The sequence below is a fragment of the Hesperophylax consimilis genome, chromosome 15 (genome assembly GCF_061612785.1).
Source record: "Hesperophylax consimilis isolate HC1 chromosome 15, BYU_Hcon_1.0, whole genome shotgun sequence".
NCBI classification, from domain to species: domain Eukaryota; kingdom Metazoa; phylum Arthropoda; class Insecta; order Trichoptera; family Limnephilidae; genus Hesperophylax; species Hesperophylax consimilis.
The window spans coordinates 2545653-2572266 of NC_142850.1; the positions used below are offsets into that span (position 1 = coordinate 2545653).

Sequence of the window (26614 nt, forward strand, 5' to 3'; positions counted from 1 at the left end):
CTCACTTTTCAGTAACTCGAATGTCAACAATAAGGTACAATTATTCTACGATACTTTGTGGGATATTATTGATAAACATATCCCGAAAAAAAAAACACAAATAAGAAATCACTACCCCAAATGGTTTAGTCAGTCTCTTATTAAGCTCCTCAAAGAGAAAAATAAAGTAAGACTGCGGGCCAATAAATATAAAAACCCGCTAGACTATGCTGAGTTTGGTATTCTAAGAAAAAGATCGAAAAAAATGCAAAAAGAATGCTATTTATCATATATAAATTCTGTTGAACAAGGCATAAAAGTAAATGTAAAAGCTTTCTGGGCATACTCAAAATCGTTGCGTACTACCAATTGCATTCCTAAATCAATGCACCTGGATTCTATATCTGCAGATAATGGACAACACATTGCCAATCTTTTCTCTAATTATTTCGCATCCGTTTATACTCAATCTAATCCCTTGTTATATACTGCCATGCCAAAAGTTTCACAAAACAACCAATTTAATCTTGGAAAAATTAATGTTAGCAAGGAAACCATTAAATCTTGTTTAGAAAAAATCGATACATCCAAAGGCCCAGGACCTGATAAAATACCTCCCTTGTTTGTAAGATGTTGTTCCAGCTCGCTGATTAACCCACTTCTTTTAATATATAATGAATCATTATCTTCAGGAACTTTCCCAGACTTGTGGAAAAATGCACATATTGTTCCAATACATAAATCTGGTGATAAATCTTTTGTGAAAAATTACCGACCAATCAGCATTTTATCTTGTTTTGCGAAAGTCTTTGAATCTATAATATATATTTCTGTATTTTCACACTTTAAACCGCAATTATGCATCAATCAACATGGGTTTGTTCCCAGCAGATCTATAAATTCAAATCTTCTTGACTTTTGTGATTATGTTTGTAATGCTTTCAATGAAAGAACTCAAGTAGATGCCATTTACACAGATTTTCAAAAGGCATTTGATAAAGTTAACCATTCTATTCTACTACAGAAGCTTGATCGAATAGGTATTCACGGTGATCTTTTTAGATGGCTTAAGTCTTACTTAGAAAATAGAACACAATTAGTACTTATTAATGGGTACGAATCACCTCCCATAATTGTAACATCAGGCGTACCCCAGGGGTCCAATCTTGGCCCACTGCTTTTCTTAATCTTTATTAACGACCTTGGCCCCATGTTACGCTGTGATTTTGTTCTATTTGCCGATGATCTCAAGATTTACCGCAAAATTTCCACTGATTGTGATCATGTTAAGCTTCAAGAAGACCTTTGCACACTAAATAGCTGGTGCATTCAAAACGATATGTTTTTAAATATTGAAAAATGTTACATTATTACTTTTACTCGTAACAGAAAACGAAAGGATTTTGCATATTCCATTAATAATGTACGATTAAATGCAGTCACCACTAAAAGAGATCTAGGAATCACTCTTGATTCAAAGTTTATGTTTGATGTACACATAAATGATATTATAAGTAAATCAATGAAAATGATTGGATTCATTCATAGAATATCGAAACCATTTAAATACCCCCAATCCATTATAACATTATACAACTCGTTGGTCAGAAGCAAATTGGAATATGGGAGTGTTATCTGGAACCCACATTATATAAAATATTCTAAAAGTATTGAATCTGTGCAAAAAAATTCCTAAGACTGTTATCATATAAACTTGGATTAAATGCCTCACTCAAATCTTATGAAGAACGTCTACTAAACTTTAAATTTACGTCATTGGAAAAAAGAAGACAATTTGCAGACTTAATATGTTTATATAAAATTATTCATGATAAACTTCTTACCACTAATTGTCTGAGCAATATTCATATTAAAGTCCCTAATAGACATAATTTAAGGAGCCAAAATATATTCCATATTGATATATTTAATAATAATATTGCATATTTCAATCCACTATCTAGAATGTGTCGTTTGTACAATACAGTTGAATGCGACCTTATAGATATATTCGCAAACAGTCTCGCATATTTTAAAAAACAAATTAACCATCTTCTACCATGATATGTTATGGAGAACAGTTAAGAGATATATTTGCTTTATTATTTTCTTTACTTTTCTTCCTTATCCTTTCTCTGTACATTTACTATATTTTATATTTCATACTTAATATTCATGTTTTATATTTCTTTTTAATTATTATTATATTTGTATTTTTTTTTCTTTCACCACTAGCATCTCCGCCTAATATCAACTAAACCTTGTTTACGCATGCTGTGAACATTTTTAATTGGGGTGTTAATATATGTGCACATTCCCACCGAAATAATATAAATGTTATAATTGTTAACACTCTGTAAATGTTTCAAACAATAAATAAATAAATAAATGATTGATATTTAAACTTTAACTTAAGTGAACATTTTTTTTTTATGTGACACCTCACAAGAGTGTCCCTGCCTGTGCAGTGTACAGACAGGGGAACTATGTCACCACCCGGTTGGGCGGCGTTGTGAGGCGGAATAAGGTAGGGGTTGTAGGAGGGGATTTGTTAATGCGGGCCTTGAAGAGGCTCGGATTATAGGAGGGAGGAAAAACAGATGCCGGTAGCTCGTTCCACATAGGTACGAGCCGACTTACACAAAAACGAGTCGTAAAAACGGCCCGTTCTCATGAAGCCAACGTCAACTGTGAACGGGTGTTCAGTTCGTGTCCGTCGAGTTTCGCGCACGTGCACCGGTGCATCAGGAATCAATGCTGCTAGCTCCTTGGAGCAGGCTCCATTGAAATTCCTGTAGAACAGACACAGCATGCCTACATTGCGTCTATGCATTAGAGAAGGCAATCGGTCTGTTAACAACGGATTGTCAATCAGACGGATCGCTCTCTTTCGCACAGATTCAAGCAGGTTTATTAAGTATTTTGGGGCACCAGCCCAAAGGTGGCTCCCAAATTCGATAGTTGGGCGACTTGAGACTTGTACAGAGTCAGCAGCTGGTCACTGTTGAAGAATCTCCTAGCCCTGTACAAGACGCCCAACTTTTTGGAGGCCTGATTTACTCGGGCTTCTATGGATCCCCGATACTTGAGCCGGTCTGATATAGTAACTCCAAGCATTTCAATGGAGTCTTTATTGGGGAGAGTGCTCCCATCAAATTGCACCAGACAGTTATTGATCTCCCTCTTTGCCGAAATCAGACACGCTTGGGTTTTTGAGACGTTGAAACTGACCAAGTTGGCCTTACCCCAGGCACGAACCATCTCGAGGTGGTGGTCAATTTTTTGCTTCAAAACTTCCCGAGCTGTTCGGACATTTACTCCTGATAAAGCGAACATTGTTCGCGAAACATGTAGATTGTATATAAATATTATATTGTGGATAAGTTATGTGACTTAGTTATTTGTAATAATAAATTATTGACCGGTCAGAGGCTGAGTTGGCATCGCATTTGGGTCAAACCAGACGTCGTGAGTTCAATTCCTCGACTGGCTAAGTCCACCATCACGACACAAGCAACATTTTCCGCCTACCACGGTAGTAGTAGGACATTTACAATTGTTATTTTATTTTCAGGTTATTCTTAAATATTTTTGGTACATTAAAAAATAAATTTTGATAAACCTTACATTAATTAACGTTTTTAATAACTCTCCTCCAAACGCGCGCATCCCTGGGGAATCCCTGAAAACCTTTGACGGCGAATCTTTTCAGTTTACCGCCTGCAACCGTTTCCCTTTTAAACCGGAACCGGAAAGAAGAATGTAAACTCCGAGTGACGGGTGACGGGTGGGGAGGCTGGGTACACGGTAGAGGAGGCAGCGGTCCCTCTTTGATCCGCGATCACAATGCGAGTTATGGCGGGCAAATTCTAATGAACCGGATGCGAGATGAAAAAATACAACGGCGACATCTGGAGCCTAGGTTGCTCACTTTTGCGGAAAAATAATGGTTTACCTTTATTCCGTCCTTTTTGGTTCAATCCGCTTCAGATTTACCTTATGCGAATTAAAATTGTGTTTGAATATTTATTTTTATGGTATTTAATTGAATATTGTAGGTATCTAACGTAAAACCAGTGCTCTTAAGAGGAAGCTACAAGCCAAAAATGTGTATATTCTTGGTATACCTTATATTGTAGGTAATAGGAATTAACATCGCTTGACAAACGAAATCTAGGAACGTTCGATTTCAAGCAAAAAACTGGTTTTTATTTATTTTGTAAATAATTAAATAAGAAAGCAAAAAAGTTAATCAATTGAAACTGTCACAGATAATCTTAGCTATAATACAGTATTTTTTTAAAGTTGTTTTCTTTACTCGTTCATACATTTCTATTGAAAAAATATTATATGTTTAGTAGTTTAAATTTATATTTTTTAATGAGTAATTTTTTTTATCTGTATTCTACTCAAGCGAAACGATAGGAAAACCTTCAATTTATCTAAAGCATATTTTTTGATATTCACAATGTAAACCAATTCGTGATAAAGATTAATCAAAATAGTGATTTAGCATTAAGCTTCGCCTTAAGGATAGCCAAATAAGGTAGTTGGCCATTGCGGGCACATCTATAGGGGGCGCTAAAATTAATATTATGTCATCAATTTACAAAATACCAGTGAAAATCCAATGAAATGAACAATCTGACAAGAAAATAATTTCGATATTTGAAAACGTTTGAAAATTGACTTTAATTCACACATACCTACATGTCTATAGAACACTCGATCTATTTCTTTAGAGCGCGAAATGCATTCAATTTAACAATTTTCAACAACAGAAAGAAAACAGCTAATGATAATAATAATAATTGGATAACTTGTAAAGCGCCGTTTTTGTGAAAAATCACCTCAAAAGCGCCGAGCTAGATACCACTTACGTACTAAACAAACTTACGCATATAAATATCGTAGGTACTTGGTTAAAAACATAATTTTTATTATGAAGGTAGATACTATTGTCTAAGTTTGTTTATAAATTTGTTTGGGAGGAATGCAGATCACGCCAAACTCTGGGAATTGAATAAAAATGCACTTTCTAGATGAAAAAAGTGTGTAGAAATTCATTAAAAAAATAATTAAGGCGCGGAAGAATAAATTGAGGGAGATACAGCCGATCAAAATTTAATAAATTGCACTTCGCGATCTGATATTATCACCATATTCGGACAGTCCGCCGCCATATTTTGTCACGAAAATCAAATTAAACACTTTTAATACTTTTGAAATTTCAGTAGTGCCATCCAAAAAATAAAAAGTGTTGCCATATAATAATATCAATGCATGGAAAATTCTGAAAATTAAATATCATTTGCCAGATTGGTAGTTTATTATTTAAAATCTTGTAAATACTTAATTTATGTATATATATAACCTAACCTAACTGTGATTTTCTATAACAAAAAAATGACCCTTTAATAACGCCCACTCGCGTCCCCTTTAGAGTTTTATCCCAGTTTTCAAGTAGTTTGTGGGCTACGCTAGGTTTGTATAGACGGTTTGTGATTTAATACTAATACCTTTTTTCCATGTTATTTCCTGTTACACAAAAATTGCCCCTTTAATAACGCCTGCTCGCGTCCCCTTTAGAGTTATATCCCAGTTTTCAAGTAGTTTGTGGGCTACGCTAGGTTTGTATAGACTGGTTTGTGATTTAATTATAATACCTTTTTCCCATGTTCTTCTGCCTACTCTAACCTAAACTAAACACCTAACCTATTTTGTAAAAAAATATTATTATTATTTTTTTTTTTTTTTTTATTGTTGATACATTTTTTTTACAATATTTCATATTTCAATTTAGTAATGTTGGCCTCACTGGGTTGTTTACCCGTGCTGAGGCCCCCATTTTATAATTTAAGAATTTATACATTTAAAAAAAATAAAAGAAAAACAACATTAAAATAAAGATAAATTTAAAATAAAAAATAAAGATTAAAAATTAAAATATAATTATAACACTAAAAGAAAAATATCAAAAGAGAATGTAAATCGGCATTTATAATGATATATGTGTTTGTGCGTGTTGCGTTTTTTATATTTTTTTTTTGTGTTGCGTGTATATGTTTTATTCTTTTATGTTATAGTATTTTGGTAATATTGTCTTTTTGTTCTTTAATCCATTTTTTTATTTTGTGTTTGAATTTATTTTTATTTTCCTCAATTTTTGTTTCAAGTGGAAGACTGTTGAATGCTTTAATAGCGTGGTATTTATGGTGTCTTTGTCCAAAGGTAGTGTTTACCGTCGGAGTTTTTATGTTTTCTTTGTACGCTTGTCTGACCGGTCTATTAGTGATATTTTGTGTTTGTTGGGGTTTGTTTTTATATTATATATTATATAATATAAAAATATATATTATATTATATTTTTTATTATATGGCAACACTTTTCTTTTTTTGGTTGGCACTACTGAAATTTCAAAAGTAAATAGTTGCTAATTTGATTTTCTTAAGTCATAATTGATAAATAAAACATGGTTCCTATGTATCGCGTACGAAGTTTCAAAACCCTATAACTCAGTTAATAGTGCCGACCCCCACCTAATTCTTTCAGATTCGGATTCCCCAGCCCTAAATTAGTCTAAATCAAGTTCAATTTCGGTTATACTCCCATAAACCGAATATTACCCTCAGATCGCGAAGTGCAATTTTATTAAACTTTGATCGGCTGTATCTCCCTCAATTTATTCTTCCGCGCCTTAATTCTTTTTTTAATGAGTTTCTACACATTTTTCTCATCTAGAAAGTGCATTTTTATTCAATTCCCAGAGTTTGGCGTGATCTGCATTTCACCCATTTGTTTGTACCTTCCGTTTTCAGTTCAAGATGGTGGCTGTTTTAATGGCACAATAAAAAAAAATTAAATGTTAAATCATATTCTTATTCACATTTTTTCAATATTACGGTACCTACACCCTACACCCAAAGGTAGTTGAAAAAGTGAAGAAAAGAAATGTCATTGAAATAAATGAACAAACATGAAATTCCTAATTTGAAAATTTTAAAAAATTTACATATAATGTCTTGTTTATAATTAAGAAAGTGGGTATTTGAGTACCTACTTACAAATCTTAGCATTTTCATGGAAATAATTTGAAACATTGTTTTTTGGACGCGAAATCTACTGTTAATAAAACTGTATTTATTCCTATGCCAATAAAAAGAACTGGCACTGTAGTTTGCTTTAAGAATAAAACATTATATAGAGTGCAAAAATCTTAAATACGTATTAGAAATTAGAATGAGATAACATTAATAACATAGATTTATTTTTCTTAGTTTTTTCCCTCCTCTGTCTTCTCCCTAGCAAATTGGTTACGAGAGCATTACATTTTATTATCTGTCATGATCACAATATCAATTTACTTAATACACTTTCCAAAAAGATTTCTTCAATATAATGTTTCAGAAATCTCATTGAATGGGCTTCATAGGCCTTATTCCCGTGTATTAAATTTTTCAATTGAAAAAATTGAAAGCCGGTAAAAGAGCGGGAAAGGGGAATTGCGGAAAAGAAACCGAGAAACAATGACTTCAAAAATACTTTGATGTGAAAAATAATAATATGAGAAGATCTTTGCAAAGGGAAGCTTCATCATCGCAGGTTATGAGTAATGATTACTGAAGAAGAATAAATATGTATTGCGATTGCGAATTTTACGTAATAATAACCTAAAAATGTCATTGTGAGAGGAGAAGCAAATTTAGAATTATTTTTGAGGAATGATGAATTTCTGAAGGCTTATGAATTTAATTTGCTTTTTGTCATTTTTTAACAATTGATTTTAGGTACTTTAATTTATTAGGTAGGTACCTAATCATTTTATAAGATCTGTTGCCTTTCTGCTGTTTACTGCACGGAGAAAATGAGTATGGCTGATTTATTGATATCAGAATATTCAGAAAATATCGGAACAGATGTTCGTGCAGGTGTCCTTTTCCTAATAAACATAAGGACGAAATTTTACAATATTAGATATTTTTATGAATACGTATTCAAACATCCTAATAACATTGTGTTTTACCGACAGTTTATTAGGAGACCTGGCAATTCACTCGTTAAAGGCCTGGAATCCCGTTTTTAACAAGAATACAAATTTGACCAGATTTCTAATAAAAAGTGCCCGAAGAAAACTGAGAAATGCTAATTTATTAAGAACGTCTTTAAGTTATCAGTAATCTGGTTAAAAAGGGGATTGCAGGCCGTTTCTTGATAAACTTTTTGTAAATTCCTAATATATCGGAACACATGAAAATATTAGGATATTTATGAACACGTGTTCCGACATCGTGATAATATATTCGTATTTAAAAGTTTATCAAGAAACCTATTGATGCATTCATTAAGTGCCTACAATATCGTTTTTAACAGGATTACCAATAATTTAAAGAGATTCTTAATAAATTAGCAATACTTATTTTTACAAGTAATTTGGCCGCAAATCCAATTTTAAGTTTTGTATGATCAGTTCCTCTTAACTGTCATTCATATTTAAATTATTTGTTTTTCTGATTGAATTAATCAAAACAAAAAAAACCTGTCCGGAAGTTTCAAAATATTATTTCAAGTAATTTCATTTCCCTTTTTTAATTGAGTATCTGTAGGTACAATTTTAATATGTTTTTGAATGCCACTTCAAATCTATAATAAAATTATTATGAACAAAAAAGTATATTGATTAACATAAAAATACGTACTTAGGTATCATTTGTCTTTGTTATTTCTCAAGAACATATTAATTTTCATAGACAAAGATGGATGAATTTCATCTGAGTCACGAAGTCGTGGACATTTAATCTGATTCAGGAGATTACGATACGATCGTGTTACAAAAAACGATAAATTAGAGTGTTTTCTTCCATTTTTCTTATATCTCGGCCTTCGCCATGCACCTAGCGGCTGTCGCGGAAATGACAAATGATTCGGCGACACATCTCGCCTGGCGGTAGAACACGGAAGCTGGGAAACTATTCATCATACGAACACAATAAAACGGTGAATATTGATTTATCAAATAATCTTAACTCGATGAGAACTTTATTGATACAAAATGGGCCAGTGAAATGCTAATCATTGGAAATTATTAAATTTATTTACAATCTAGCTAACTTTTTTTGAACACTAAAAATGGTATTTTTTAGTTAAAGAAAAAAATCAAAACGCTTCAACGGAATTTTCAATGTTTCACTAAATTTTAACTATTTGTTATTATTAACTATTATTGGATAAGTAAAAACAGAACAAACAATTAGCATTTTTATGCGAACACCGCACAAGAGCCCCAACTGCTCCCAACAGCCTGGAACTAGTGAGACTTTAAACATCCTCAATCGGGGTATGTTGTACGGCTGAAGATGGTGGGGAGGGGAAGAAGATGAGAAAATGGAAGAGGAATATGGGTAAGTACCTGGCTATTCAGATATGGTCACTAAACATGGCTAAAGCCATTTTAAACAACGTTTAAATTCTGAATGGTTGACTTGAACGTGATGGACTTCATAGTTTGAATGGCGTTTCAAACTGTAAATAATTTTAGCAAACAGAAAAATCTGTTCAATTTTTATGGCCCAGAGCTCATTATGCAGTTCGCTAATAAAACATTAGCAAGTATAGTAACTATCCATAAAACAATTACAATTGTTTCAAAACTTGACTAACTTATCTGATATTTTATAGCCAGTATTCTCGAGTACTGAATAGTAAATACGAAATTTATTTTGGAGTAAGTTTTTTTATTATTTTCGAGCCCCTTCATAATCCGGCCGTTGTCACACCACATTCCTTGCTGATGTCAATTAAATAAGAACTGACTAGCTACGTGTACTTCCATAACATCATTAAAAACCATCATTTCAATTACGAGCATAATGTATTCAAATTAAAATTAATTATTATCGCAAATCATGTACGCGACGATGAATCGATCTAAAAAACTTCACACAGGAGACGTATGATGAGAGAAATTATTAAATATTTCAACCCAACCCCTATAAATAGATTAACCTCCTTGCACAAAAAATATGTTTTGATATCAAATATTTACTACAAAATGTTCACACCCTCATACTTTAAAAACAGGAAAAAAAACAATAAGCACATTAACATATTTTTTTACATAATTAATCAAAAGATGGCAGTCCAGCGTGACAGACCCAGAGCACAATAGCGCCACGTGACCAAGTACCAAACTAACATAGCGAGGAATCAAACCAGAGCGGGGGGAAATAATACGAACACGCGCACAAAATACAATTCATGCGGGCGGGACGCCCCAACAAAGTAGACACTTTCCAGAATAATAAAATAAAGGAAATCAATGACATACTTCATGCGGAATCCTAGCTAAAAGAATGCTAAGGGTGAAATAGATCATCTTGATAAAAAGTCCTAAGTCTTGCGTTTTGTAACGTGTCTTTCGCCTTTTTGGATTTGTTTGTTGTTTTATAGAGATCTTATCAAAGAGATTGCATTATCCGTGAGGAGCTGTGTAAAGAGGTCCTCGTGGAGAAATATAAGACGCACAGAGGGGGCGATTGGTAAAATGTGAACAATGATTGTATTGTTATAAAAACCGTAAAAATATGGGGGCGTCTGGAGATTAGCGGTATGGTGAAAATAAGGCAAGGTACATAATATGATTATTTTCAAAATTGGAACCGATATTATGAATGAGTGTTTCAAATTCAGACAACCGATAAAGTAACTACCTAATAATTATTTATTTTAAGAGGTCGGTTCCTACAACGAAATTTCATGTTTTTTTACAATAATTAGAACATGCCGATGCATGCAAACAGCATCTCAGAAGTTTCTAAGTTAAAGTATTTTCCTCAGGACTGTGTGAGATTGATCTAAAAACATATATATTTTTAAACTGCATCATGTATCGTGTGACGCCACGAAAGTTCACTTTGAAATCTCATAGCTTCGTCATTTTCGCGAACGATTTTCAATTAATACGTGAGTATGGAATGTATCGGGAGCATCTCCTATCCTTATCCTATATTCCTCTTCCTCCCCCCTTACCTAAAATTAGTTTAAAGCTACAATAAAAAACCATATCTAAGCAACTTTAGCATAAGAATCTTTTTGGCTTACGTACACAAATACAATTTTTGAGATATCGAAAAATTCCGTCATCAATAAATATTTATATATAAGATACAGTTTCAAAATAAATAAAAATATGACTTTTTGATTGTATAAACAAACTAAGTCAAGTCAGTTACATTCGAGAATTTTCACAGGTAACACAACTAATGACCATGAAATTTGATGAATTGTTAATATTCTCTGAAGCAACCCGTCCTAAGTACGTACCAATTAAATGATTTACCTTCTCTAGCAGAAACTTTAATATTGCATTGAAAAATAATACATTCAAGTCGTGATTTGTTTTCAAAAATTGAGTTAGCATTTTGAATGTATTCATGAGGCTTTTGGATTGTCCAGTTTCAATCTGTAAAGAGTAAAAATACTTATGTAGGAAACCCCATTCTATTTGTCACCCTTTCAAGGGGTCGTCCGGTGAATAAATTCCAATCTTCGCCACCCCTAGCAGACCTAGGAAATTTTAGGAAATTCGGATATTGCCACTTGTGGTTTTCTATTAATATTCAATCGGGGGTTGTGGTCAGCGTCAAAGAAGATTAGGAAAACCCCTTTATTTATTTATTTTGTTCACCTTAGTATTTTTTCAAATAGTTGGGGTGAAGGATTTGGTGTTCCGCTCTATCAGCGTAGAAAGAAACTAAGTTTTGAATGAACAATTATTAGAGCAGGAAATAATTTTATGAGATCTTTTTTACGTTACTCTTTAATTACCGATATTTTTGGGAATGCATGACTAGTCGTTATAGGCCCTTAAGGCATCTAGAATACTGACTTATTTTATTTATTTTTCTTGAACCTGTCAGAATGTCAGAGAATTTGTGTGTAATTCCCACAGACATAGGAATTAATAGACGAGAAGATAATGGCGAGGGGTAAAATCAACTGTTGAAGAACGAAGGGAGTGAAGCTGACTGTGATTCGTCAATAAATCAATCTGACAGTAAATAGGCATCTCGCATTATAATATCACCATTTACTTCTTAAAAGTAAAATCTGCTTTTGAATGAATAGACATTTTTACATGGGAGCGCAAATTACTCGCCACGTTATGAACAAATTTGCGAAGTCCAAATTCGGCAAAAAAATTCGGTTTTATTTTCAGAGTCGAATATTTCGTTTAAGTATTTAGTTAAGACACTTTTATAAATGTTCATAATTTACTTCCCAGCAACCAACCAGCATTGTGTTTCGCGTCCAGACGTTTCTCGATGTGATAATAACAACTGATCTATATTATACGATGTGAATATGCTTAAAATAAAGTAAAATAATGCTTATATATGGAATGTAATACGACAATTGGGTTTATTCTCTTTTTCACATCTATTTTTACAAGTTTTCATATCACAAGCCACTATTTTGCCGTGTTATTTCGTAAAATGAGCCGATGATGCCTCGACCATAGTTCGCACAAGAATGATGACGTCACGTTTTCAAATTTCACTTGAGGCCATACGCGAGCACAGCCGGCTCCAATGGAACCGTTATGGGGAGTGGGAATAATACGCTTTTAATCACTTAGGGCAGGTCTACTAATATTCATATGTCTATGGTAATTCCGCTTCTCAATAAAATCCAAATAATTGGAATATTTCTGAACGTATCTGAAAACTAAAAACTGTTTTGGAAAGGTGATAAAATACCCTTTCATATTTTATTTCATATTGAATATACCCTTTCATATTGAATAAATATATAATTATAGAATAACATATTATTTAATTATAACATTTTTGAAATTTAACCTAAAAAAGTTTTAAAATGGCTCACCTTACGTTGTTTCGTCTGAACACTAAACTTTAAATACTGATAACGAAAAAAACACAAATCTATTAGACAAGTGAATTATAAACATTACTGTCACCTCAATTTTTCGTCGTTTCATATAAAAATAATTAATTCACGAAGTTTCATAAATTTTTAACAAAAAGTTTAATTGAATATTCTGAGATTTAACATTTTTGTTTCGGTAGAATATTTTTTGAATGTGCAAACGTTAACATAAGTCCATACGTGCCAAATGCATTTACTGATTAGTACGGTGAAATAAACTAAAATCCTACCTTTCATATCTCTCTCCATCTGCATCTCCAGCAGCACCTGCTCCAATGGCGGAGTCTGCGTGGACACGCTGCTCCAAGACTTCTTCCTGTCACACCCGAAGAACTGAGATGAAAACACTTCAGATTTGGACCTCTGCTTCGTCTTCCCGAGGTCAAACCCTGACATCGAACAGCTCAAATCCAAATCTTCCAGAGATAAACAAAGATCAGACTTTCCAGACTTGTAAAACCTTGGTTCACAATCGTCATAAGTTTCCTCACTGTCTGACTCAACAATAACCCCAGAATCATAGCTGTAACTGCCACTTTTAATACGACTGCGGAAATTCTCTCTTTTGAAAGTGCTCGTGTAACGCCTTTGCCCTTGCAGCTGAGATTCTGTGGATCTTCTACGATCAGGAATCTTATAACCTTGGTTGTGAGATTCCTCGAAAGACATGGAAGGATTCTGTTCATCAGAAAGAATTCCTGAATAGTCGGTTTCACTGTACCGGCGATAGTGATTCTCATTATCGGCGCGTTTGTTTGTATGCATTTTGAAGCTAAAACCGAAAGAATTCACGATAAATTTATACAAACATTCACTTGTTCTTTACTAAAAATATACAAAACACTGCTCTCGTGAATTAGAAATAAGTAAAATTTAAAAAAAAACGGACTATGATTTCCATAACGGTTGTTGTGTTAAAAATTCCGCATGGCACTGAATAATTGATGACCGACGAATATGTAACAATTCATTTTAACAAATAATTTGACCGATAAATCTTTCATTGACGAACCTGTAATGTTGCTAGTACACGTTGGCCCTATGCATTGGGCCAATGCGCTGGCCCAACGTGTACAGGCCAACGTTGGACGGCAAATCCAATTATTGTCGGTTTTCTTGCACATGTCAAAGGATCTGGGCACCAACCCGCCAACAGCGTTCACACGTTGGCCCTGTCTTAATAATAATATAATAATATTTGGCTACTTTATATAGCGCCGTTTTCGTGAGAAATCACCTCAAGGGCGCTGTACAAATATATTTCTTGTATATTTAATACTAGAACTACTGACTTAAACTAGTGACTTATCTCTATGACTTATATCTAATGACTTACGACTAAAGCCTATAACTACTATCTTAATGACATATATACGAGTATTTACATATTTAGCAACTTACAACTAAAATTAACATTAACAATCTAATCTTACTAACGCCAGAAGAAGAAGGAAGTTCTATTATATTAGGGTGTTTTTATTGTTAGCTGTATATATATATATTAAATGAATGAATAAAATTAATCGTCGATCTTAAACGCATTTAGATGATTCATCTGCCAACAATTAAACCGATCGACTTGTTATGTTCCCGTCAGTTCGTAGTACTCGTATTCTCGAAAAAAATTACGATAGTGAAGTTATTTTTATGTTGACGAATAAATGTTCCGCCTAAACGACATCGTCGGTTATTTTTATTTATTGAATTGACGTCATGCCGGGCAATTACAAGCCAGTGTCATAATGACGTTGTAGCCAGTTGGAACGGTTTCAGAATACGAGGTTTTAGATAGTTTTTTTAAATCAATTATTATTAATTAAAATCACATATTTTAGTAAGGTAACCAGCAAAATAAACTTTAAATCTTCCACGCGTTTTACCGGTATTCGTAGTTTGTACCCCATTGGTCAAGAGCAATGAATCCAACGTTGGCCCAATGCGTTGGGCCAACGTGTACCAGAGGCATAATAAGTTCGCCTTCACACTGGTAACCTACATTATTGTACGTATTTGTGTGAGTGTGTTTCTGATTGTATTATTTTTATTATTACATTATTGGTTAAACAATAATTGATTTTTATAATTTTGTTAAAATTATATATTGTAGTCATATTCATTAACCGCGGATCTTTTTAAAAGTAAATATATGATAATTAGAATAAAATAACTTTGTTTTTAATTCCACTTTATTGTATATATTTTCAACCTACATATAAAACCAACTGGTTTCTGTTCACCCTGAACCTTCGTAAGGATTACATAAAAACATATTGACCAAAACAATTTGAACAATTAACAATATGTTTTTATATAACCCTGATGAAGGTTCGGGGTGAACCGAAACCGGTTGGTTTTACATATTTAAATTGTATTCAATAAAGTGGAATTAAAACCAAGTTATTTTATTCTATAATTATAATTATGTACATCCACAAAATGTGAAAAGGTAAATTTATATACAATAATTATTTCACATAATATATAAATATATATTATTTTTCATAACATAAGTTAAACATAGCGTTTAGAAAAAAACACATTTTACACGGCTTTGTTGGCACTTTGGTACTTTCAGAATATGAATGAATATAAAGAAATAATTTTGTCCGTATAAAAACTGAATTCTTTCAAGAAAGCATTATATTTTCTTGAAGATACTATAACAATATTGTATTTCTTTCAGAATTGTTTTTTTTACGGACAAAACCATTAAAATTCAGTTTACATCTACCGGCCAAGTAGAGATTGTCGGTATATTAGCGACATCTAAGAATATTCCATAGAATGTTAAATAGGGAAAAACTTAGTTTTACACGACGAAGCATATTTTGCGTTCTAAAATAAAGATACTCTTAAAAGGAGTGGAATTTTTTTAAATCAGAAAAAAAAACGAAAGTTTCCGCAATAAAAATTTGGAGATGCGGGGGATCGAACCCCGGGCCTTTCACATGCAAAGCGAACGCTCTACCACTGAGCTACATCCCCGCCGACATCAATGACACAAATTTTGATCACACACAAATAATAATTTTACGGTATGTATGTATTTGAACATATTATTATTTTTTACTTGTACATAGATAGTCATACTTTTTTGGAATGAGCCATAACTAAATTAAATATCCTTGTATAAACCAACTTGAGCGGGGTTCAGAGTTGGTTAGTATTGTAACAATTTATTGCAAGTAGGTAGGTAGTTGCTCTTAATTTAATTTCTGAATGAAATGTTTATTCAATCATTATCGTGATAATAAAACAAAAGAATTTCTTTTAAAAAATGCAAAAAATATTCTTTGACAGCGGTGGGATTCGAACCCACGCCCTTTCGGACTGGTGCCTAAAACCAGCGCCTTAGACCGCTCGGCCACGCTGCCATAAACGGTGACGCCGTATATGTTATATATCAAATTAAAGCAGCAACAGTATATTTTCGGATTTGTAATTCTAAGCAGACTAATGAACAAAACTCAAAAGAGTATTAGCGAAAGTATTATTTTTCAGAACAATATATATCCGATGTCTACAATGGCGATTGTAGACATCGATTGAATTCAATAAATATTTTAATAATAATACAGGTGTCCGAAAAGGAATTTCGAAAAAGTTTTTTTTTCCTTTTTACTTCTACCATCATGTGGAATCACCTACCAAAGTTTGTGCACTATTACTCCCGGACATCTGTTTAGAGGAAGCTACAAGCCAAAAATGTGTGTATTCTTGGTATACCTTATATCGTAGGTAATACGCATTAAAATCGCTTGACAAACGGAGTCTAGAAACGTTCGATTTCAAGCAAAAACTGTTATTTATTAATTACGAATAAATAATACAAAGTTGGTGACTAAATAAAAATGAATTAGTTTTATTTCCAGCAATAATTTCCAGATACATGACGTTGAACAGACATCGATGTTTCCAAATAACATTGCATTCCACTCTTCAAACAATTATTTTCAATTCCAACGAGATCCCAAGGAATTCGTCCGTGACACAAGACAAAGGTTTGCGTCACCGCTAAAGTGTTGGTGAATTTGTCTTGTGCCATAATTGGCCCTGGCACGTCAGATTAGTGCCAAAAGGTGCCACCTGACTAAGCTCAACTGGATTACCCTGCATTCATCTTCATTTCGTGATCTTTCCGCTTTTACGGAAGTATTTTGTGAAGAGAATACACGTGGTGGTGATCTATTCCAAATCTAGGAGTTTTTTCGACGTTGACAAACAATTTAATTCATCAAATTTTTTCTTCATATTGGCAAAAAATTTAAAAACAAACCAAGCTTACAAAGGTTGTTTAGAATTTCACGTTTGTGTGTTTCCTTTTATTATTTTAGTTCAACCAGAAATTATTCGTCTTCGGGAATTTGAATTTTATGTTTAGTTCTTTGTAGAATATTATTGCATGCAATTTATATTGAAATTTTTTTTTGAAGTGAAACTTCTTTAGGCGCGTAATGGATTTTCGATGGACGGAGTAAAACCGAGTCAGGATCGACACGAAAATGCGGGTACCCCCACCACCGCTCACCGTTCACTGTCCCTCTCTCACCATATGCGCTTGTTGAGGTGGGGGAGCCGCTCACGAACGTTCTCTCTCTTCTCTTCTTTCCTCTCTCTCAGACACCAGCGAACTGCGCCACGCCAAGCATCAGCTGCTTGGTTAGTATACTGCGTCGTGAGTGTAATACGAGTGAAATACGTAATTGATTGTGGTTCATACGGTTTAACAAAAGAAGTTTCACTTCTGTCTTGCGTAGGCTTGACACACCCACTTTTTTTTAAATATTATTTTAGATTTTTTGTGCAAAAAAGTATTATAGTGATTTATTTTTGGGGTATTGTGCCGTATTCAGCTTCCTCTTTTTTAGCCAAAGTTCGGCCAGCATTACAGTGTATATCTGGACTGATGATGGACACTGTACATTGGCTGTAGAAGGATTTAGCGAAACACGGCACAATGCCCCAAAAATTAATTACTATAATACTTTTGGCAGTGAAAATCTCAAAGCATATCACATTATCACACAATTATTGTATAATGAAGGTATTATTTATTTATTATTAATTAGTTATACCTCATTTTATTTATACTATATACTTAGTTCTGTTTTTTTTATGTTTTAGTTTACATTCATTGTGTCTGTTTCAATATTTTTATTGTTTTTGTCACTCTCATCTGGACATGAATTTATTATTGAAGCCATCAAGAGGAACGGCTGTTCGGACTTCATCAAAAGAAAATTGTATTTGAGGTCATAAAATCCAACAAAAAGAATAATTATTGGATTTTAAAAACATATATTACTGATGTGTGGTATTTTATTTATTTGTGTTTTAAATTATGATATATGGGTCATTAAAGAATAAATTATCTATTGATTTTAGAGCCAACTTTGACATTTTCTGTGGGTCAACTGTAATAATTCAAAAATATAATACTTGACCTACCTACCTACCTACTATAGTGAAAAATCACGTTTTTGGTACAAATTATAATTTACATGCGACAAATTTGTGTTCAAAAGTAAATTGATGTTTGTAATTTAATTTTTCGACCATTAAAATGCTTTTTTTATTCATTTTTATTTTATATTTCACCATATTGGTATGGCAAGGTTGTCTTTATAATAATGAACAATTGAATCCTTTTAATGGTCTACACATATAAATAATTTAGTACATACTCGTAATAGATAGTTGCTATACCTTTTGATTTAAAAAAATATTATTCAGTTTTTTTGGGTATTTTGGCCTCAAATCTAAATTTAGGTTTTAATAAACAAAAGGAAGATATTTCAATGAAAAATTATGGAATACGAGGCAGAGGTTGTCTGTCTCAACTGGGTGCATTTTATGCATTTGACACACATAGAACACATGCGCAAGTCACATCCATTGTACATATTGTTTTGACGTTTCATTTGATATCGAACATTTCAGCAGATTGCGATTTTTTTATTTATTTATTGAATAAATAGTTAATACATATCAACAAACAAGTCGTGCTAAGCCAATTGAATTGGCTTGTCAACAGGTGCTTAAAGTTTAAAATCAATTCAAATCAAATCAAATCAAAAATTATTTATTGTAAAATAAAAATTACAAAAGGTGTAGCTTATGGGTAGACCCTATTTCTTCCAGCTAACCACATTTATTTAATTACAATGTTTATATAATATTATTTGTTTTATTATTATAATTACAATGTTTATACAGATAAAATAACAATATACCAATGAAAAAATACAAATATATATACCAATAAAAATAGGCGTTTCATTTACGTGAGGTATTCACTCAACGTGTAGTGACATTTATTAACAAGGAAATTGTTTAGTAACGATTTGAATTTGTGTGTATCTTGTATTTGTTTAATGTTATGTGGAAGATTGTTATATACTTTAATGGCCATGTAGTATGGTCTGTAACGGACTTACTGCTCCGGGATCGGACGCGGTCGCCCCATATTAAAATCTATTTAATGCTATTTGCCTTAACTTTGCCTGTCCTTAAATTGAATAAACTGCCTGTAAATGTATGTAAAATTAAACCGTAAACCCTAAATTATGTAAAAATGAAAATGTTATGTAAAATGTTAAAACAATAAACGAAACGTCGGAGCTTGGCTAGAGGTATACGGGCAGAGAAGTATTGTGAGAGCTGGTAAAATCATATTTTAATTCGGGCACGATTGTTAGAACCGAGCCAAAACGTAGTGGGAAGCCGTGCCGTGCGCCATGAGCCGTCATAGCGTCGCAAATGACCGGTGGTACGCCGTCATTACGTCCCACGGGCACGGTTCTGAGGATCGTGCCCAAACAAAGGAAGGCCGTGGTCACGTTCGACCACGGCCCGAAACTACCGGCCGAGCGGCGGTAGACGGCCCGGCGGGGCGCCGCGATAGCGTCGCAACGGCTCACGGATTCCAGGAATCAAAGAGAAAGTGAGCCCGTGTGAGCGTCGCGCGCCCGCCGGTGGCCTATAAAACGTGAAACACCCCCTCGAACGTTAGATCTTTAGAGCGCCAGCCCGATCCAAAACCAACTCCCCAAGACCCCTCTCCCGACTCTCCTCCACGACTCCTGGACCCCGTACATGTCCAGGCACTTATTGAAGAAGCCACGGCGCTTCAGTTTACTATACAACATGCCACCAAAGAGCTGGCAAAAATTCAAGCCCTGATAAGAAATCACAATGTCTAGACAAAATGTTAATTTAATCAACCTACAGACGGCCTTTTGGAACGCCAATGGCTCAATCCTAGCTCACAAGGAGGAAATAATTGAATTCCTTCACGATTATAGTATTGAAGTATTCCTCATAAACGAGACCTGGCTCAAGCCTTCCAGGACATTCAGAATACCTAATTACATAACTTACCGTGACGACAGACTAGCCAACAGAGGAGGCGGAACCGCCATCTTGGTTAAAAATAATATTGACCACCGTCTAGCACATTCATTCTCTAGTAGTAACATTGAATCCACCTCGGTAATAATCAATACCTCTTCAGGACTACTTAAATTTATTTCTGTCTACTCACCCCCTACCCGAAAATTAATTCCAGCAGAATTAGACAATCTCTTGTCTGAAAATGTCCCCACTATAATAGCTGGGGACATGAACGCAAAGCACGGATCGTGGCACAGCCTAAAAAATAACACCAAAGGTAACGTACTCGCAAATTACGCGAGTACCCATCCTATCGTAGTCGATGCTCCAGATAGACCAACGATTCATCACCATACCGGTAATCCGGACGTGATTGACATCGTCATTCTTAAAAATACCAGCCATCTGCACTCTCTCCGAGTACTTAACGAACTTTCATCTGACCACGATCCAGTTCTCCTCTCTCTAACAGGAGGCTCTAACCCTCTGGTCCCCGTTAATCCTCTACCAACTAAAATTAAATGGAATAAACTTAACGAACTAATGAATAAAAACATAACAATTCCCACATCAATTCCCGACGAAGCCACTCTTAACGCTGCTACCTCCGTCTTAATTAAAACATTAAAATCGTGCATCAACGAGGCGTCCGTTGAGATTCCTACCAACACCACACGACATGGAATACCCGAAGAGATCAAAGATCTTATTAGGGAAAAAAATCTTGTTAGGAAAGAGTGGCAGAGATCTTGCAATCCAATAGTAAAGCATCATTTTAATAGACTTAACAGAGAAGTACGTGAGGCCCTCAGTAAATTCCGCAACGAGCGATGGCACGACTTCATTTCAACTCTCGAAGACGATAGAGCAGCGTACTGGAAGCTCTCTAAAGCACTTAGACGCCCAAAAACTAAAATCTCTCCGATTAAAGGCCCCAACGGATTAGTATACTCCGCTGCAGACAAGGCTGAAGCCTTCGCAGATAGCCTTCAAAGTCAATTCTCTCCCAATACAGACTACGACGACCCAGCCTTCGTAGCAAAGGTGGATTCAAAAGTAGAATCAATCTTAAGTTTAGATCCTGAAGACCCTCCAATCAGGTTCACAACTCCTAAGGAAATAAATAACATAATTAAAAAATTAAAGAAAAAAAAAGCAGCCGGTCCTGACGGCATCTCAAATAAAATCTTAAAATATCTGCCAAAGAAAGGCATCTGCGCTATAACAGCCATCTGCAACGCGTCGCTGAGATTACGTTGCTTTCCAAAGGATTTTAAAGAAGCTGACGTAATTTTAATTCCCAAACCAGGCAAGGACCCACTACTAACGGAGAATCATCGGCCTATTAGCCTCCTTCCTTGCCTAGGTAAAATCCTGGAAAAAGTTATACTATCAAGATTAAACTCATTCACTCAGGACAGTAAATTCTTGCCAGACTTCCAACATGGTTTCAGAGCAGGTCATTCCACCTCTCACCAACTCCTGCGTGTTGTAGAACACATCACGGAGGGATTTAATATTCGGAAAAAAACAGTAATCCTCTCACTCGACGTAAGTAAAGCCTTCGATAAAGTCTGGCACAACGGCCTTTTATATAAAATGAACGCTCTCGGGTATCCTTTGAGACTTACGCAATTGATAGCTAGCTACCTGAGAGATAGATGCTTTAAAGTCAAGTCAGAAAACGTCTTCTCCACAACCCGCCCCTTATCAGTTGGGGTCCCTCAAGGCAGTCAACTCTCTCCATCCTTGTATAACATCTACTCTAGTGACATTCCTAAACCCATTGACCATAACATTCAAATCACTCAATTTGCGGATGACACTAACATCATGTCTAGTTCAACAGTCGAGAGCATCGCCACAAAGCGTGTTCAGAAACAGGCCACTCTAACTGAAGAGTGGTGCAAAAAGTGGAGAATTTCAATTAACCCTACTAAAAGCGCCGCGACCGTTTTCTCAAAGACACGGCCCAAGCGGCCCCCATTCATTAAACTGTTTGGGGAAAAGGTTCCATGGGAAAAGTCAATCAAATACCTAGGTGTAACGCTTGACTCCAAGCTCACCTGGAAGAAACATATAACTAGTAAAATAACAGCAGCAAATAAATGTCTAGCATCACTTTATCCAATGATGGGAAAGAAAAGTCGTTTATCAACGGATAATAAATTACTTCTTTATAAAACAACAATAAGACCAGGTTTCACTTACGGATGCCCCATTTGGGACAAAAGATTCAATTATTTCAAAATAAAGCCATTAAACTTGCTTTAAATGCACCTAAATGGATTAGAATTTCTTCTATCCATAAAGACACCAACATTCCGTTGATAAAGGACTTAATTGTTTCCCAAGCAACCAAATTTTATGCCGGCCTTTCCAGCCACACTAATCCAACAATAAATTCACTTTCCAAATATAGCGAAAACGATAAATTTAAATTTAAAAAACCCAAGATAGTCCTCCGGAAGGAATAATAACCTGCCTACAGCCGCAGTATAGTTTTTAAGCTCTTTTTCAACACCACTATAATAATAAAAATAACAGTAAAGTATCTAAAGATAATCAATTTATAATTATGTTAGAGTCAGTAAACTCATGTTTAGGAACTCTGTAAAATAAAGTAAATCAAAAGTCAAAAGAACGTTAGATCTCCAGAAACCACCACCAGCTCTACACCTCTCTCTCTGCTCTGCCCTCTACCTCGCTTCGACTTCTGCCTCTGCTTGCCTTCTTTTACTCTGACCCCAGCCTCACCCTGGACCACGGACTTGCCTACCCCTTCGGACCAGACTCGGAATCAGCTCAAGAACAAGCGACAAGCTATCGGACCAGCTCTACAGCGGCTTCAGAGACGGCCCCGTTCTACCCCTCCACGCCACTGAAGGACGACATCTCCCGCCTCCACAGATTGGGATCACCGGCCCCCTTACAGTCTTGTGTGTCACACGATTACGTCTGATACAATGATCCTTTTTGGAATATTGTTTTGTTTGCTTTTGGTATTAGTAAGATTTCTGTGAGCCTTGTAGCGTATTTATGTGTTGAGTTTTTTAGTGGGAACTTGTCTGTAGATGATCGCACTAGTTTCATATACATTTTTATAAGTTATAATTTACATCTTATATCTACAGAATCAACAATTTTTTCATACAATTTTTCATACATATTAAAGTAAATATTTTTTTTCCGATAGCCAATTTTTCACCATATATTTAACCTTATTCATAGATTTACATTGCTTTATAGTGTCAGGTAATAAATTAAATATCTTCGGTATGTTGTATTCAAACGTTCTCTGTCCGTATTTATTATTAAATTTCGGAACTATTAACCCGTCATTGTGCGTGAATCTAATACTGTATTTATGTTCTGATTTTTCTTACCTGATCCCCAAAGTTGTTTTAACATGTAGTAATGAATTTTAATTTAATGTAGTGCGATTTCGTGTAAAATATTTCTTGTTAATCCGTCTTTAGGCAATATTAATAGATAGAGCTCACACAACTTAAAAATGAATCACGACCCTTTTTTCCCATAAAAAATCCTTAAAATCGCATTAGAAATATTGAGGGTGGGGTGAAGAAAAATTAAAATGCGTGGTTGTATGTATTTCGGGTGCTAAAGCTGAAAAAAAAATCTAATTTTTTTATGGGTCCAATCTCCTATTCAAACTGGAGCCAACCATACACATTCACAAAATTTCTTTGAAATCGGTTGGGCGGTTTCGGATATTAGCGTGTACGAACACAGTGACACGTAATTTTTATACATTAAGATTAGAAGGTCAACACCATATTTTATATGAATGAATCATTACATTCGTTGATCGTATTATTATTTTCAATTACTTAATCAATTATAAGTCTGGACAGAACCTTTTAAACCATTTTAACCCCTACTGTACGACTGACTACATTTTCAGTCCAGTGAAATTTTGACTACTTTGAGGTGCACTGCAGTGTGCAGTTCGAAAGAACTAGGTTTTAGAAGTTTATCAATGCATTTATTTACTGTCAAAAGATAATTCCAAAGTTAAAAAGCTAATTTTGTAGAAGCTTTTTCATTATTTCATGTCTAATTTTCAATATTTAATTTGGTTTCAAGATATTCACAAAAATTTTTCAGTCTCATGTGGGTTTTAAAGAAAGTCTTATCTTTAAAAAAAAGATGGAATGCGCAAATAAAATAGTAAAAACAATAATAGCGAAAGGGTTGCTTGTTGCTCTTTCATCTTGTTCACATCTACACCACCAAAGACGCGAAGCTGATTAATGTTTCAGGTTTCAATTAAACCAGATCATCCCTAATGGACTAAAGATTTAGATATTTAGGCAGTGTGTTCAGTGGAAAGAAAGTTATCTAAGTGTCTAAGGCAGCACTCTTTATCAATTTGTCGCTTGGATAAACACGCGGTTGGCTGTTTACCTGCTGAGCTTTCTGCTTCCCGGGCGCAAAACAACCCTTATTTTCTTATTACTTACACCATTACTGGGACACGGTCTTTGATGAGCTAAATTAACTGACAATAAGGCAGGCATGCCTTAGATGTCGGTAAAATAGATGAGAGTTCCTCGGAATTGGAAGATGCTTCTAAAATATTTAGTTGTAAAGTGCGAACACTAATTAAATAAGGTAATAATATTACATACGTATATCTTCTTGAAAGGAAAGCTTTGGGTTATAGGTTAAAATATTTGAGACAAAATAAACAATAAAACGCAGAAAATCTATTTGTAAGAAACAACACCAACTAAGTCATGAATGTAGCACAGCTTTTTTCTGAGAGGAATGGCAACGCAAATTTCGGATCACCGTGGGCTATAATGGAGCTATCTTAAAATATAATTATTGTTTAAAAACTTTGACAATAAGGTATGTCTATTTTTTGTTATGTTTTTTAATAATATTTCGAATAGTGAGTGTTGACAACATATTTGGGTATCTATTCTCCAATCCAGGCCGCTCGCAATAGCCGTCGAAAGTGCTCATTGGTTGACATTCTTAGTCTCGTCGAAGGTACATACTTAGATATGACAAACGTCAAAAGTCATTCCACTCGAACAACTAGTTATTCGTAGAAGAACTCGAGTGGAATGACTTCGCCGAGAATCGAGGCCCACATCACAAGTCATATATCGCATAAAAACACGATTGTCGAGGATTTTAGCCGTGTTTGATGACCAGATCTGAATATACAGGTACTTCCCCACCTTAATCTCCCCCATCTCGTTTCCCTCCCCACTACCATCAGCCATCAGCATCACAAGAATAGTGTCTCTGGCTCCAGACGGTTGGGAGCAGTTAGGAGTCTAGCGCGATAAAAAACTCCATACCATAATTATGATCAAACATCATTTTCACAGCTGAATCAGCATGTACATATTACACAGTTAATTACACAGCTCACTAGCTGTCTGATGCTTCTTATTTTACCATTAATTGTACAAAACAAAAAAGGTTTACATCAGAAAACACAATTGTTTTCAAGTTTTATTATCTAAAGAAAATGCCGTCTCCATTGGTATTTTTTAATATAAATTTAGAAAATATACGAAAATGATAACATATTTCTGATGTGGTTAATATGGGTAACTGCCAAGGTACGTAGTATCAAGAAAGATACATAAAATTCACTCCGAGATAATCCTTAGCACTAATTGAAAAAAAAACAGCATCTATTGTTCCTTCTTTAGCAATCAACATCTTCACTGTTTTAATAATGAAAATTTTAAAAAGATACTTGTCTATGTTAGACTGCAGTGCAACGTTACAAATTACAAAAGAATATTTCTACTGCAAAGCCAAAGGTAAAGTTAGTGCCTACTGCCACGGTACGTTCATAGGTAATTGGTAAGGTAAGAGAAGGTGGTACTTATTCGTTTCACTAATTAGTCAGCGATATAATCCCTCAGATATCACGAGCAGGAGAGGGTCCCAGATCCCAGGGGATCCCACCCACCCTTCTGTTATCCTGCCACCCGCAGCACCCCAAATCAGGGACGTAAAACCAAACTGGGGATGTTAAAAACTTTTTAAACTAGTAGTTCAGCAAACAGTAGACCTCGAGTCCAAAAAAATAGGTTTTCTAATTTTCGCTTATTTTATAAATCAACACCAACATTTTCACTGAATTTATAATATTTTTAAAGTATACCATACTACCCTCTATACCTACTTAATTATAAACAATATATTTTGTGTAACATTTTCATAAGGAATGACATTTACAATCGGTCCAAAGAAAGGTCACTATCTCCATGAAAATTATTTTTTCAAACTTTCTTCTGGCAGGCA

At 34.5% G+C, this 26614-nt stretch overlaps 1 protein-coding gene and 2 non-coding genes across 3 annotated transcripts in view; all 3 read right to left on the reverse strand.

Moving 5' to 3' along the window:
- The window catches only part of LOC149417169 (uncharacterized), a 226829-nt gene extending 213139 nt beyond the window's left edge, over nucleotides 1–13690 (reverse strand). The window contains exon 1 of the mRNA XM_089640553.1: nucleotides 13156–13690. Coding sequence (XP_089496679.1) covers nucleotides 13156–13690 — 535 coding nt within the window. The remainder of the gene's footprint in view (nucleotides 1–13155) is intronic.
- Nucleotides 13691–15838: 2148 nt separating this feature from the next.
- Nucleotides 15839–15910, reverse strand: TRNAA-UGC (transfer RNA alanine (anticodon UGC)). The gene has a single exon. It is a non-coding gene; the product is annotated as a tRNA-Ala (tRNA).
- Nucleotides 15911–16219: 309 nt separating this feature from the next.
- Nucleotides 16220–16299, reverse strand: TRNAL-UAG (transfer RNA leucine (anticodon UAG)). Its single transcript has one exon. It is a non-coding gene; the product is annotated as a tRNA-Leu (tRNA).
- Between the last annotated feature and the right edge of the window lie 10315 nt (nucleotides 16300–26614).